Source organism: Leucopleurus acutus (assembly GCF_964270905.1).
Source record: "Leucopleurus acutus genome assembly, chromosome: 19".
In the NCBI taxonomy this organism is placed as follows: Eukaryota; Metazoa; Chordata; class Mammalia; order Artiodactyla; family Delphinidae; genus Leucopleurus; species Leucopleurus acutus.
Genome location: NC_139161.1, coordinates 48770738 through 48784968, shown reverse-complemented (window position 1 = coordinate 48784968; position 14231 = coordinate 48770738). Strand labels below are relative to the sequence as shown.

Here is a 14231-nt window from a genome sequence, read left to right as displayed (position 1 = left end):
TACATAGAGCTGATTCACTTTGTTGTACAGCAGAAACTAACACAACATTGTAAAGCAATTATACTTCAATAAAGATGTAAAAAAGAAAAGAAATCTGTAGCTCAGAGACTTTAAAGACCATGCCCAGGATCGCACAGAGCTGGGATTCTAATATAGGCAAGTCTAACCCTCACCCCACACATACCGCCACCAAAAGGGTAGCTTTACAAATCATCTTGCAATGGGCAATCCAGCAGAACACTGACCTAAAGACCAGAAAACCTGGGTTTGAAACAAGGTTCTACCTCTCCTGCAGGTGTAACGTTTTGAGCAGCCCTTCAGCCTCTCTCAGCCTATCCCCCTGTGTGTGAGTGAAAAATAACAAGACCCAAGTTCTGCCAACTGCACAGGATTACAGCCAGCCTCAAATCGGATGCTGGATGTTAAGTGCTGGGTGGACCAATATGCACTTGGCAAGCATGTGATGATGAACCTTTTTTACCCCATGCCAGCTAAGTGTCTGTCCAAGCTCTATTTGAATACTTCCAGGGACAGAAAGCTCACTACTTATTTTAGTAGCTCACTCTAGTTAGAAAGCTCTTCCCTTTGCAAAGTCCCTGAGGACTTGCCTGTAACTCCATCCCACCAGCCCTGGCCAGGTCCTCCACTGCCCCGGCAACTGGGAACGATCCTTGCAGTCTCCCACACTGGCTGCTGAAGATTCCTAAGGCTGGTTTCCTTGCTCCTGCCATCCTGCCCTGGGCTCCCCAACCACAGAAAGAGGCAGATGAAAGCAAGAATGTTCTTGGCTTGCACGGGCTCCTCTCCTGCTACTAACTCTTCCCCTGTTCCTTCTTACCAGACTCCAGGAGTCTGATGAGGAGATGGCCCAGATCAAAGACAGGAGGTGGAAGATGCCAGAGACGCTGTCGGCTGCTCTGACCGCTCACACTTCCTGAGACCCCTGCCCTCTGCACACATCTGTGATGCCCCTGCTGGTCCTGCCACCGCTGGCTGGCACTCGGGCTCTGGTCTCAGGGTCATGTGGACTTTGCCCTGCTGTCGTCCCTTGTTTGGCCCCCGCCTCCCTGCCCTAGCAATCCCCGGCCGCTCTTGTGCCCGTACCTTAAAAGACTCCAAGAATCCCCCATGGCCCCCATTCTCAAACTTGTCCTCTTCTGGGCCCAGTCCCAGCATGGCCTGAGTGTGGGCGTGGAGTTCATCGTGAAGGTTGTCCAGGAGGGCGGCCCTCGTCCGGTCCTGGAAGGGAAGAGGGTGGGGGCTGTGAAGCTGGCACTGAAGACAGAGCTGTGCCCTCTCCCTGGGGGGCTCCCGACACCTGGCCCAAGGGCTGTTCTTCTGGCCAACTGCATCCCGGCAATGGTATGGACCGATATCCAGGCTGAGATCCATGCTCACAAATGCTGCAGCTAACACTACAGCTCCGGGCCAGGCCCTCTGCGCTCTTCCCTCTGCCTCTTCTCCCTGGGCCATCCTGCCCTCCCATGGCTCTGCCCTGATGACTCCTAGCCCAGATCTCTGCCCCGGGTGCCGCCTCCACGTACCCAACAGCCCGCAGCTCTTCTCCATCCAGATGTGCGTCCAGGGCTATGTATACAGCCTCCAGGGGGCGCCATTCACACAGACCAGGACCAGCCCTTTCCACAACCCAGCCTTTGCAGGCACCTCCAATCAGCAGGTCCAAACAGAACTCGTCTCCAGCAGTCCCCATGTCAGCAAAGAGCCCAAGACAAAGGCCCAAGAGCCACCCCACCAATCCCACTTACCCCTACCCTTATATACTGGAGTCCATCAGGTCTTCCTGATTCTGACCATTTCCTGTGCCTGGTGTAAGCACACTGTCACTGTCTCTTTTGGACTCCTGTAATAGCTTCTAACTGGTCACGCTTCCTGCCCTCCTCGCCTTCAATCTACCCTCTCTCCCACCTCCTCCTGAACTTTATTAGGGACTCATCACCTCTAGTTCTAGTTGATCTGACCCAACTAGCATCTCTAGGTGGGCCTCCCACCATTCCAGGCCCCACATGAATCCTTCTTAGGCCACATCCAACCCTCTGCAGCTCCCTCACAAAGTCACGCTCTGAATCTGCCTGGCCTTTGCTCATGCTGTTTCTCATGCCTGGAATAACCCTCCCCACTCTTTCCTCCTGGCAAAAGGTTCATCAGATATCCAGACTCAGCAGCTCAAGGGCCACCTCTTCCAAGAAGCCTTCCCTGAACACACCCTCCATTCCCCATCAGCAGAAGCAGCCTCTGTGCTGGTCTCCATCACAGTCCAGCTCACTGCATCATACCTATCTCCCATCAGCCTATGAGCTCTATAAGGGCAGAAACTGTGCCTCACATATCCCAGTATCCCAGGGAACAGAACAGAGCCTAGTACACAGTAGGTGCTCAATAAATGATTGGTGAATGGTTGACTAGACCTAAAGTTTGGATGGAATTCCCGCAAGAAGAATGAGCTCCATATCAACACAAGGCTGAAGGCTTAGAGGGGCAAAGATGGTGCTTCCCCACCTTAAACAGCTCCCAAGAATAGACCTCCAGGAAAGGCTGTCCAGGAGGGCAGGAGGAAGATCAGAAACCGCGCTCTCACCTCCAGCTTCGCAAACTTGTCTGACTTGCAGCAAGCATTCTCTGCATTGGTGAGCTTGGTGAGGAGAAACTCCCTGAACTCCGGGCCCTGGAACAGACAAGACACCCCACCCTTAGCTGCTGCCCAAAGGGCTTCAGCCACAGGAAGAGGTAGGCAGAAGAGGGGGTCTTGGGAGAGCCCCTGAAAGGTCCCCTTCCGACATTTCATCAGTTCTAGCCCAGCCTAAGCCCACCTGCTAAGACGCTAACATGGAAACCAGCTTCCCTGGTGCTGGGAAAACCAACCCTCCACACCCACAGTGGCATTTCCATGACTGGAAGCCCATCTGTGCCCAAGCCTCCCGGGACTGGAGCATGGCATAAAAACCCTTCTTTTAGCAGAAAGGCAACCCCAGTATCAAACACCCTGACACAAGGCCCTGTGCTGGGCCAGGCTGGTGGCACAGGAGAGGTGGGGAGAGACCCCAAGTGAGGAGATTCCCCAACCCTGCTGAAGGTTCTCCTAAAGCTCTAGTCCAATTCAGCGCCCCTGCAACCACGGACACTCAGGTGTGAAAACCTGGAGTCTCGGACATGAGAGGAGCAGAAAGGAGAATTTCTTACCTTCTGGAAAACAGGGGGGCTGGGCAGAGGTGGGCCGAAGGCCGGCACGTCTTCCCGTGCGGTGACTGCGACCTGAAACACGGAAGCTCGGTGTGGGCCAGGAGGGAGGAGACCCAAGCTGAGGATGACGAGAGTTCCGAGCCCTGGTCCTAGGGGACCTACTCCCCTTCTCCCTCCTCCCCTTCCCAGAATACAAATAAAGAACCATCACTGGCACACCCGAGTCACTGTTCCTAGAAGTGGGGCTGGATGGCATGGAGCTATCCTCATACCCTCATCTGCATTCCTGGAGGCCGGAAGCAAGTTTGGCAAGACGACTGGACAGGGCTGAAGAGCAGCCTGGAACCCTGATTCTAATGTAGCACAAGAGCCCAGGAGATGCTATCGCATTACCTCATTCGACTGGGACGCTAATCCTACAGAGAAGGCACCAGCAGAATTATTAGCCCTGGATTCCTGAGGAGGAAACAGACGCCCAGAGCCGTGGAGCCTCCAAGGCTCACAGGAGATCAGCCCCGGAGATGAACTGAGAGTCCAGAGCACCCCGACCCTGCTCTGGGATTCCTTCCGACAACACTGACTCCCAAACCTGGCCAGGCGTCAGAATCACTTCAAGTGTTTAAAAATAAATACCGATTGCATGGGCTCCACCCCAAACCTACTGAATCAGCAGCTTTGGGGTGGAGCCAGGAATCTGCAACCCTTAAACGCACCCGAGAGCTTCTGTGCGGTCAGCGGACTGGTGTTTGGGAGCCCTGGTCTCAGACACAAAGGGTCGGTCAGGCCGGGCAAGGCTGCAACTAACAGAGCGCCAGGGCCCGGCCTGGGAATGGGGGGTGGAAGGACACCAAGGCGCTCTGTGTGAGGGTCTCCCAGGCTCAGCACAGGCCCCACACCTCCCTTTTCCCTCTCTGCACGGAGGTGCCCTGGTGTCACCTGTTCTCAGCCCCCGAGGCTGCAGGCCTCTCTGGAGACTCTGCCCTCTCCCTTCCCCGGCGGCTGCTGACGCGAACCCAGCCCTGGCATGCCGCCAGCCTGCCCAGCCTGTGAAGTAGGGCAGATGCAGAGTCTGCCAGACCGGGTGAGCAGGCAGCTCGGAGCCAGGCCAAGGAAAGGCCGGCCAGGGTCTGCAGGGGAAGGGAGCGGGAGAGGGCTGGTCTACATGACTTTCTCTCCCCAAGTGCAAGACTGTCCCCATGGCCCACACGGCAGTGCCCGGAGTCAGGAAATGGTACGTGCTTGGCTGACGTGATTTCTGGCTGGTTCCAGCTGCCAAACAGTTCCCCCTCCACCACCCACCGTGCACCCGTGGCACAAGTCAAGAATTCCACCCACGGAGCCAAAACTGGGGGAGAGGGAGGGGGAAGGCCACTGACGGGCTGCTGGCGAGGATGAGGCCAGAGGCCAGGCCCAGCTCTCCCCTCTTCCCACCCCGATGCCCCTTCCTTCTCAGGCTCGCATTGGAGTAGTCTGTGCCGACCAGGTAAGGAGCTGCAGATAAGCTCTTAAATCCACCCGAGTCTCGCAGCCAGACGCGCCCATGAGCCCACGGCAGCAGCCGGGTCAGACAGGCGGGAGACAGGATCCTTCCTCTGATGGCGACTCTCTATCCCCACGCGCTCCCTCTCCTGACCCCTTTCCAGCGAAACACCTGGGCCTTTGTTGTTCCCGCCTCTTGGGGACGGTTGGGTTGCCGAGCTGAAAGCAGAAGCTGCTTGAACACAACCTCACCTTCCTGTTTTCTAAATCCAGCCAAGGCCTCCCAGCAGGGGTGGGGGCAGGGCTTAGAAAGACAGAGGCAGCAGGTGACTCTGGGGAAGAGACTCTTCAAGAACTGGAAAGCGGAAGGAGACAGGGGTGTGTAAGTAATAAGAATACACCAGGGAGGCGGGGAGCCTCTGAGGACTCCAGACCTCATAAGATCCCCACATCTGTCCAAGCATGGCCTGGAAGCCTTAGAGAACCACAAGGTCGCTCATGCAGCAGACCAGTAGTGAGGGAAAGAGGGCACCTGGACGGGAACCCGCCTCCGGGGTCTGCTTCGCGTAAGATTCCTGACACCTTTGCAGAACTTGAGGAGACAGGGTAGGATGAGCTCAGACAGGGTGGGGAGAGGGTCCTAGCGATGGCTCAGCTGTAATTTCCTTCCAAGCTAGCAGGATGGGGATGAAATTCACATCTGAAACATAGTTTGATGCGATGTTTCATGCATACCCCAGATCGTGGGTCCAAGTTCCCACCTGCTCTGACAGCTCTGTGATGAAGACCACAGTCAGACCTGGACAGGACCCTGGTTCCACTGTTTCTGGGCTCCGTGGCCTCAGGCCTTAAGAAACTTAAGCTCTGGGCTTCCCTGGTGGCACAGTGGTTGGGAGTCCGCCTGCCGATGCAGGGGACGCGGGTTCGTGCCCCGGTCCAGGAGGATCCCACATGCCGCGGAGCGGCTGGGCCCCCGAGCCATGGCCGCTGAGCCTGCGCGTCCGGAGCCTGTGCTCCGCAACGGGAGAGGTCACAACAGTGAGAGGCCCGCGTACCGCAAAAAAAAAAAAAGAAACCTAAGCTCAGCCTAAATTTGCTCCCCTGTAAACAGGGCCAATGGAGGCCTGCCTGGCCAGAGGCTTGGGAGAATTCAAGAAGACTGCTCATAAGGGCCTAGCACAGTGTCCAACGCAGATCAAATAAGAGGTAACCACTGTCACTCAATTTTTTTTTTAATTTTCCCTGCTGACCTGCACCTAATAAAGTACACCTGAAATACTAGAGTTCCCCCAAACCACTTTCTAATCCACACACACACACACACACACACACACACACACACACACACACACCCCTCTTTCTCAACTCCCCTTCCTTCCCCTCCTCAGCATGTCAGAACTGGAAAGAGCTCAGAGATTGCCTACTCCAATTTCCTCATTTCACACAGAAGGCAACAGAAGCCCGGAGAGGGAAGAAACTGGCCCAAGGTCACACAGCAGTCAGAGGCAGGGTCAGGACAAGAACCCCAGATTCCGGAGCCTCTCGGTCTGGGACACTTTCCTGCACATTCCCACCCCTGTCCTTCACACCCTTCCTCTTCTTCCCTGTTGTTTGTCCTCCCCACTGGGGGCCCCCTGGGGCACTGCCCAGCCCCCAAGGAAATCTCACCCTCCTTTGCCATAGCCCCTAAGCGCGCAGGGGTCAGCTAAGGTCCCGTGTCACCTGGACCCCCCCTGAGGGATCTAACCATGTCCTCCTCAGCCTGCCCATCACTGGGGTGCTGCTGGGGCCGTGGATGGACAGAGCTCTGGGGAGCACCTTGAAAGGCTGATCTCCCTCCCTGCCCTCTGCCCCCCCGACCCAGCCCCACTCACAGTCTTGCCCTCCAGCTTCGATGTTTGCCTGGCAGGCGGAGCCCAAGGTCCCACATCACAGGGACAGCCCCGCTCTCCCTGTGAGCTCTGCTTCTCACCACCTCTCTGAGGACAGTGCTTTCCCCTGGACCAGAAACGGTGGCTAGGGAGACTTGGTAAAGACTTCCGGCATCAACGCTGGAGGTGGGGTGGTGCTTTCTTGGATCTCTGATTTTTCTCTTTCGTATTTTCCTACTCTACAAAAGCTCTTGGAAAGTGGAGAGGCAGTTAGCCTCCTAAATGGAGTTAGGAAACTCCATTTCCTATCAGGAACTAAAAGCAAATACTAGACGTCCACGAGAGGCCTCATTCTGCCGGGAGAGGCCCAGCAGATGAGCCACACGTACATATGTGTCTGCCTGGAAGGCCCTGGGTGCCCTCCTGTCACACAGCGTTACTCTGAGGATCCGTCTCTGCCACCGCTGGCTGTTAAAAGAACCAGGTGGCTGTCTGAGTGACCCAGTGGCTGAACTGCCTCACAGCCTCTTCTGTCCCTTCCCTGAAGCTGGTTCTTTATGTCACTTCCAAGTGCCCACACAGTAGGCACTGAATGAGGACACTTGCTTCCACCAACAAATTAATCAACCAGTTGTCTGAAATGAATGTCCCCGTTGGTGAAAGCCTTGAAGGAAACACCCAAACCATGGCTTCTCCAACTTTTCAGCTAAGACTGCTCAGTGACAGAGGAGGATGAACGTGGGCATATAAAGGAATCAGCTGTCCTCAACAAGAGAGAGTGGGGTTTTTTGGTTCTGTTTTGGAAGCCTCCCATTTGGCTTTAAAGCTGATGTGAATTTTGCACTTCATACACCTGGGTTTGTGCTGATATAACAATTATATAACATCATTTTTCTTTCCGAAAATATTCAAGCAAAATTGATATGCTGGAAAGATGGCTATGAAGTGGTATGGCCTCATGAACCCCAGGGACCAGCACTGGCCTAAGTTATTATATAGGAAACATTTCAGGCCTATGGTTTCCTCTTCCAGGCTCCTTTTCCCTCTCCCTTACAAAAGTGGTTCCTAACACTGTGGGGAACAGGGAGTTCTCTGAGAATGTGAGCTATGGCTTCTCTCCCCAGAAAACACAAAGAAGCATGGGAACTCCACATTTTGCACTTATCTACAAGGAATACATAACAAAACCTATCTAACATCCACTTTAAAAACCCTGCCTCAGTCTATCTCCCTTGGGTCCCATGCCCCCCAACACCACTGTGATACAGAGAAACTGTTACCCAAGAGGTTGGAATTGTTCCTCATGGAGAAGCAAAGGAGAGGGTTAGCGACACAGCCATCAGGAGGGGACAGGGTGAGGGCAGCTGACGCTCATCTACATCCGTGAAGATTCTGAGCCAGTGTGAAAGCCCACTAAATGGGTCAGGAGGTCTAGACCCAGATGCTCACAACACTACCTCCCTGGGAGTCTTCAAATTAAGATCATTTGCCCAGAATGGCTAAACCAGAGGGGCCCACCCAGCGGCCAGGGTCTGCCCTGCTCTCCACCCTTCTCACCATGAACATCTCTCCCTTTCCTTCCTTCCCTTTGTTTGTCACCGCCTTCTTCCTCTCCTCTTTCCTGACAGTCCTCTCCACTTTCTCTTTTCTGCTCGCCTCTGGCTCTGCCTCGCTCTAGCAAATGGCATTACCAGATTCCACGTAGGGACACGGGGTGCTTCTCAACCCTTGAGTTAGAGGCTGGGAACCTGAAGGCAGCAAGATGGATGAGGTGACCTCAGAAGGCGCTCTCCAAGAATCTAGCTCGCAAACCCCAGAAACCCGAGAACTCGTGGGAAATCTATCACGTTTCGGAGGATGGTCTGAGGAGCCACTGAGACGTGGTGTTGCTCGATGTCGCTGATTCCATGAAGTGTGGTGAGGTGCCTGGGCTCACCACCTCCTCCGACGGGACTTTCTCCTTACCTTGTAGGATGGGGTCTCTGTGCCCTCGTTCTCAGCCTGCACAACAATGTATGCATGTAAGAAGTTGGAGGCAATCATATCTGGGACAAACGGTGTGTTTTCTTCTTGGAAGATGATGGCCACAATGTCATTCCCAATGTGTCTCTTTCTCTGGAGCTAATCAGAAAGTGTTCCATTGTTATAAGCCAGTTAGGAACATCCTGAAAACAGAATAGGTCTATATAGGAAATTCCTCATTATTCTATCGTTATACATAAACCCCGGAACGCTGAGACCTCTCTCTCCAAGGAGCTTTTTCTTTCAATCTCTAGAAGCCGCTAAAAAGGAAAAAAAATGAGGAAAATGTCTACGTTGTCAGGAAGAGGCTGGCAAGCTTCTTACTGAGCTCTATAGCACGTAGAGGTAGCCCTGACTCAGGACTCACGGAGACTAGTTAAAAAGTGAGGCCAGGGGCTTCCCTGGTGGCTCAGTGGTTGAGAGTCCGCCTGCCAATGCAGGGGACACGGGTTCGTGCCCCGGTCCGGGAAGATCCCACATGCCGCGGAGCAGCTGGGCCCATAAGCCATGGCCGCTGAGCCTGCGCGTCCGGAGCCTGTGCTCCGCAACGGGAGAGGCCACAAAAGTGAGAGGCTCGTGTACCGCAAAAAAAAAAAAAAAAAAAAAAAAAAAAAGTGAGGCCAGGTTTTGCCCTGGGAGAGCTTGTAATTGATCTGGGAGAGACACAAACACAGGTGGAGCCACGTGAGAACACTAACAAAGCCACCAGCCAGCAAATGCTAAATCAGCCACTACCCACAAAGTGCCTATGCGGGCGGAGAAGAGGGCAAGATCAGAGGCCTGGTAGCAATCTGAGAGGGCTTCCTGGAAGAGGAGATTGGGAGAGAAGGGAGCACTTGATGGAAATGTGGATGATCAGGAAGGAGGGGGCAGATCGTCCTATACCAGAAAGGAGAAGAACCATGCTCAGGGAAATACGGGCAACCTGGCTTGGCGGAGGTCATGGGGGAGAGAGAAATACAACCCCGATTCAGCATCCCAAGCTCGGCCAGGTGCTGTCACAGGTGATCTCAATCCCCAAGCACCTACTGTGTGCCAGGAACCATACTGGGCTGTTCCCAGGCAAGATTTCAAATGTTAAGGCCCTCTTGTATACCAAACCCAGGCTAGGTGCTTACCTACACTTTGTTCCTTTATTAAACACCTACTGCACGTAAGCGCTGTTTCCCACTGAGTTTCTCACTTACTGAGCACCTGCTGTATACTAAGCCCTGTGCTGGGCACTTTTACAAGTTGTCTCACTTATGGCACACACATCATCCCATTTCTTAGGAAGAGAAATTAACATGTATCAGTCCTTGCTGAGAGCCAAGCTCCGTGCACATCCCACTTAACAGGTGACACTGAGAACAAGCCAGGCAGAGAACGGTCCTCAGTCTCAGGCTGGGGCAGCGGGTGAGGGAGGCCGTGAGGGAAAAGAGCTGAAGGTAAAACACTGCGAGAAAACCTACTTTGGGCACAAAAGGAATCCTGCTCCTATTTGTTTCTGGAACATTCAGTAGTTATTTTAGAGCCAAACTGCAGTCTCCTTTGCCAATTTCCTTTTTTCCTAAGAAGCCAGGCACTATGTTTACAATATTACATCTGTGCTCCCTCCTGGGCTCCCTGCTCAGAAACAAATGGGTCCGAGTTTGGTGAAAGGCCTAGCTTCCTTCCTTATCTTCCTGGAGACTGAAATGGTACAAAGAGTGGGACGGGGCAAATGGGACCACAGCCAGGGACCAGCTGCTGGTTTCAGGGCTCGATGAGAAAAAGAAGCCAGGTCCTCCCCGGGGACGTGCAGCTGTCAGAAGCAGCAAATGAGAGGGAAAGGAGGAATACCCTGGAAGCAGAGGTCTCATTCAGGGTTCTCCAGTCAAGGAAAAGGCTGGATTCCTGCCCACGGCAGGTGTCCTAAGAGGTAAGGCTGTGTGACTAGACAAGCTGGAGAGGGGTGTGGGGGTGTCACATGCAATAACCAGCTTGACGTCTCTGGGCCAGGAAGAGTGGCCTGGACAGTGAACAGACATGAGGTAGGAAGCCTGCCACAAGCCGGGCATCGTACTGAGCCCTACATCAGAACCTCATGTGATCCCCACCACAACCCTCTAATGTACGTGGTGTTATCCCCATTTTACAGATGAGGCAAATGAGGACACAAGATTACCAGCTTGCCCAGAGTCACATACCCCTCAGTGGCAGAGCTGGCTTCAAGCCACCACCTGCAGACCACGTCATGTACTCTTTATCACCAGCCTACACGATCAGGGCACCTGGGCTCTGCTCACAGCTCTGCCCCTGATCACCTGGGAAACAGTCTTTTAACCACTGTTTCTGCATCAGTCACAGTGGGATAACCAGCCCTGTCCCGCCTCCCACACAGGCTGCTGACCTGCGGCCTTGGTGGAATAACACAGTAGTTCAGGTTTTGATAAAAGGAACAAAGTTGAACAGACGGGCTTCTTGATTATGAAAATGGGGAAGGCGGCCTCGGTTCTCCAGGGAGACCAGACGCAGGCTTTCACCTCACACGCCCCAGGCTCCTGAAGCCATCCTGAACCCGGTTACCTGCTGGGTGTCTCCCTCGGTAAACGGCAGCTTTGTGGAGACGTGAAACATGATCTCCCTGTCCCGGAATATCGTGTACACTGATTCCACCCCCGTCTGTCCGTGGGTCACATCCAGGCCTCCTCGGAAACTGTCAGGGGAACGGGAGAGTGCCAGGGGAAGAGAGAGAAAGAGAGAGAAGGGAAGTGGGCAACTTGGTACAACCTTCCCTAAGGACATGGGGGCAGGAGAATGAGAGAAGATGTGGAAGAGTCGAGGGCAGAGAGACTATGATTCTGGGAAAGCAGATAAGGCTCATCTTCTGAGCAGATGAGCCCTGGCTTCTAACCGTAAATTACTATTTCAAAGACAAAGGCAGGACCTCCATTCCAAGCCTTGGCTGTGTCCCCTCCACTCCATGGGAAGAGAGGTCGTCCATCTATCCACAACCCCAGACAAATGCCGTCCCAGCTGCTAGTGGCCCCCAAGGCTGGGCATAAGCCTTTGATCTCTGCAAGGCTGTGTCCAGGTCCTCAGCCCAGAGCCAGGGCAGCCGTCCATCCTTTTGGATGGTGGTGAGCCCCACAGGAGTATCCGGAGTCAGCGAGAAGAGGGGACAGATGCTTGACTTCTACTCAGCCAGTCCCGGATATGGTGACCCCACCACAGCAGCTGGGAGGTGTCCAAGGAGGTCCCTTCTCTGGCTGCCTCCTTGCAGGCAGGAAAAAAAAAAAAATACTAAGGAACTGGGTGGGCTTCTCAGAGCTGCCCCTCCTTCCCTTATAGAAACATGGCTGCTAGCCATGGCTCATCTTCTTCAGCAAGGAGAGTGGGATACATGTTCCTTTCAGAAAATGAAATAAAACAGATTCTGAACATCAGGTCCCCCCAACCCCAAGCACTATAATACAAGCCAGAAATGTGCTCAGCCCCACATGGCGGAAAACACATGTGGCCAGGAGTTAGGTCCATTCAGGTTCTAGACCAGCTTCTGCCGCTAAGTCAGCACATGACCTTGGGCATATCACTTAATCTCTCCAGGCCTCCGTTTCCTTTCTCTTGAAAATAAAGGGATAGGATTACATGACCTCTGGGGTCCTTCCTGGTTTTAATATACTTTATTTCATCAGTTGCAAGATGGAACATTTTTTCCCATTTTAACCTCTCTGAAATCAGGATATATCTTATAAGGATGGCATCTCAGAGCCAATGGAAGGTGGTATAATAAGAACAATGACGACCAGTGCTTACTCTGCGTGGCACTGGCCTAAGTGCTTCACGTGCACTATCTATTTCAATTCTCCAGCAGGCTTGTGGGGTCAGTACTATCTTTATCTCCCTTTTTACAGACAAGGAAACTGAGCCTTGCAGAGGCTAAGTCACTTGTTCAAAGTCATAGAGCTAATTAGTGGCAGAGATGGGATTTTGACCCATGTGTGACTGGCTCCAGCCAGCAGTGATGACCTTGAAGGGGGAGGAAGAGGAGGAGAGAAGGGAGCAGAGGAAATAAGTGATTATCGAGCACCTACTTCATGCCAGACACAGAGCTAGTGCGTTCACACGTTAGGACATCCTGGTAATGCGGCTGCTGAGGTGGGAAATTCTGAGGGCTCAGCCGTGTGCCAGCCACAAGGCAGAGAACAGGCTGGCCAGGTCCGAAGGCCCTCCCCAAGTGTTGCCTTTGTCAAGGAACATCAAAGGCCAGAGCTTTCCAAGAAACAGCCCCAATATTCTTTCTGTCCGCTTACAGAACCATACACTGTTGCATAGGTTCCTGCCAGAGGGATTACGGTATTTGCACCAGAACTCTTAATTAACCATTCTTTTTGTGTCTTATCTAAAATGGGTCATTTCCCCCAAAACTACATAGGGTCCTCTTTCCGGAATGCCTAGCAGGTGAGTGACCTGCTCACCTGGAAGGGAAGGTGGATTCATTTCACTCTCAGTCTGAGCCAACTGTAATTAGGAAGGCAAATCTCAGGTGGAACGATTTCCTCATGCATCCTAAGGGCCAAAGTCAATGCCTTTCAGACCATCTGCCATTCAGGATTATCCCCTGTACCACCGAGTCCTTCGAGATGCAATCAATAAGTGTTGATCATTTGCTGAAAAATAATCCCATGGTCCTTGTGCGTGTTGTTAACTCTCACATGCCACCCCCTGAAACTCTGCAGACAGTCCTCCCCCTTCCTCTAGGGCCTCATCAATAGGGGCAGAGCCATCACTTGGCTAAAACCCACCCTTTGAAGTCCTGCAGCGTGATGGTGTCTCCCAGCAGATCTAAGAACTCCTTGAAAGCTGGGCTCTCCTCACTGTTCCCAAACAGCTCCTCCTCCAGGGTCTGAAAGAGAAACAGAATAAGGGGCAGAAGTTCAGAAAAATAAGCCTTCTCGTTGCTGCCAAGAGAAGGAATGTGATTGTCCAGATACCTGGTCCCTTTCTTCCTTTCCCCATCGCCCTCATTTGCCATCCAGTGGCTCTGTCATCCACGGGAGGAAGGACGAATAGAGGCTCACTCAACAGAGCTGGATTTTGGGGGCTGGTTAATGAGGACTTTCTATTTGAACAAAAGCTGCTGCTCAGTTTAAAAAAAAAAAAAAGGCAAAACTGAAGCAAAGAATTCTTAGACTTGATACCAAAAACCAATCCAAAAACGAAAAATTAATAGTTGGACTTCTGACAAAGGACTAGTATCTAAAATACATAAAGAACTCTGAAAACGCAGTAGTAATCAAAACCACAGTGAGGGACTTCCCTGGCGGTCCAGTGGTTAGGACTCCACGCTTCCAATGCAGGGAGCACGGGTTTGATCCCTGGTTGGGGAACTAAGATCCCGTGTGCCACGAGGTGCAGCCAAAAACAAACAAACAGACAAAACAAAACAAAAAAATACAACGAGATACCACTCACACCATAATCAAAAAGAAAGACAATAAGACGTGTCAGTGAGGATGTAGAAACATCAAAACCCGCTTACGTTGCTGGTGGGAATGTAAAATGGTGCCACGTCTTTGGAAAATAACCCGGCAGTTCCTCCAAAAACTAAGCATAGGGCTTCCCTGGGGGCGCAGTGGTTAGGAGTCCGCCTGCCGATGCAGGGGACGCGGGTTCGTGCCCCGGTCCGGGAAGATCCCG

General features: G+C 52.9%; 1 protein-coding gene across 1 annotated transcript in view; it reads right to left on the bottom strand.

Annotated features, from left to right (window-relative positions):
• Positions 1–14231, bottom strand: part of RAP1GAP2 (RAP1 GTPase activating protein 2) — a gene marked incomplete at both ends in the record, with an annotated part of 210207 nt that overhangs the window by 17231 nt on the left and 178745 nt on the right. The window contains 6 exons of the mRNA XM_082861620.1: positions 1105–1239; positions 2597–2683; positions 3199–3270; positions 8514–8669; positions 11118–11247; positions 13337–13437. Coding sequence (XP_082717746.1) covers positions 1105–1239; positions 2597–2683; positions 3199–3270; positions 8514–8669; positions 11118–11247; positions 13337–13437 — 681 coding nt within the window. The remainder of the gene's footprint in view (positions 1–1104; positions 1240–2596; positions 2684–3198; positions 3271–8513; positions 8670–11117; positions 11248–13336; positions 13438–14231) is intronic.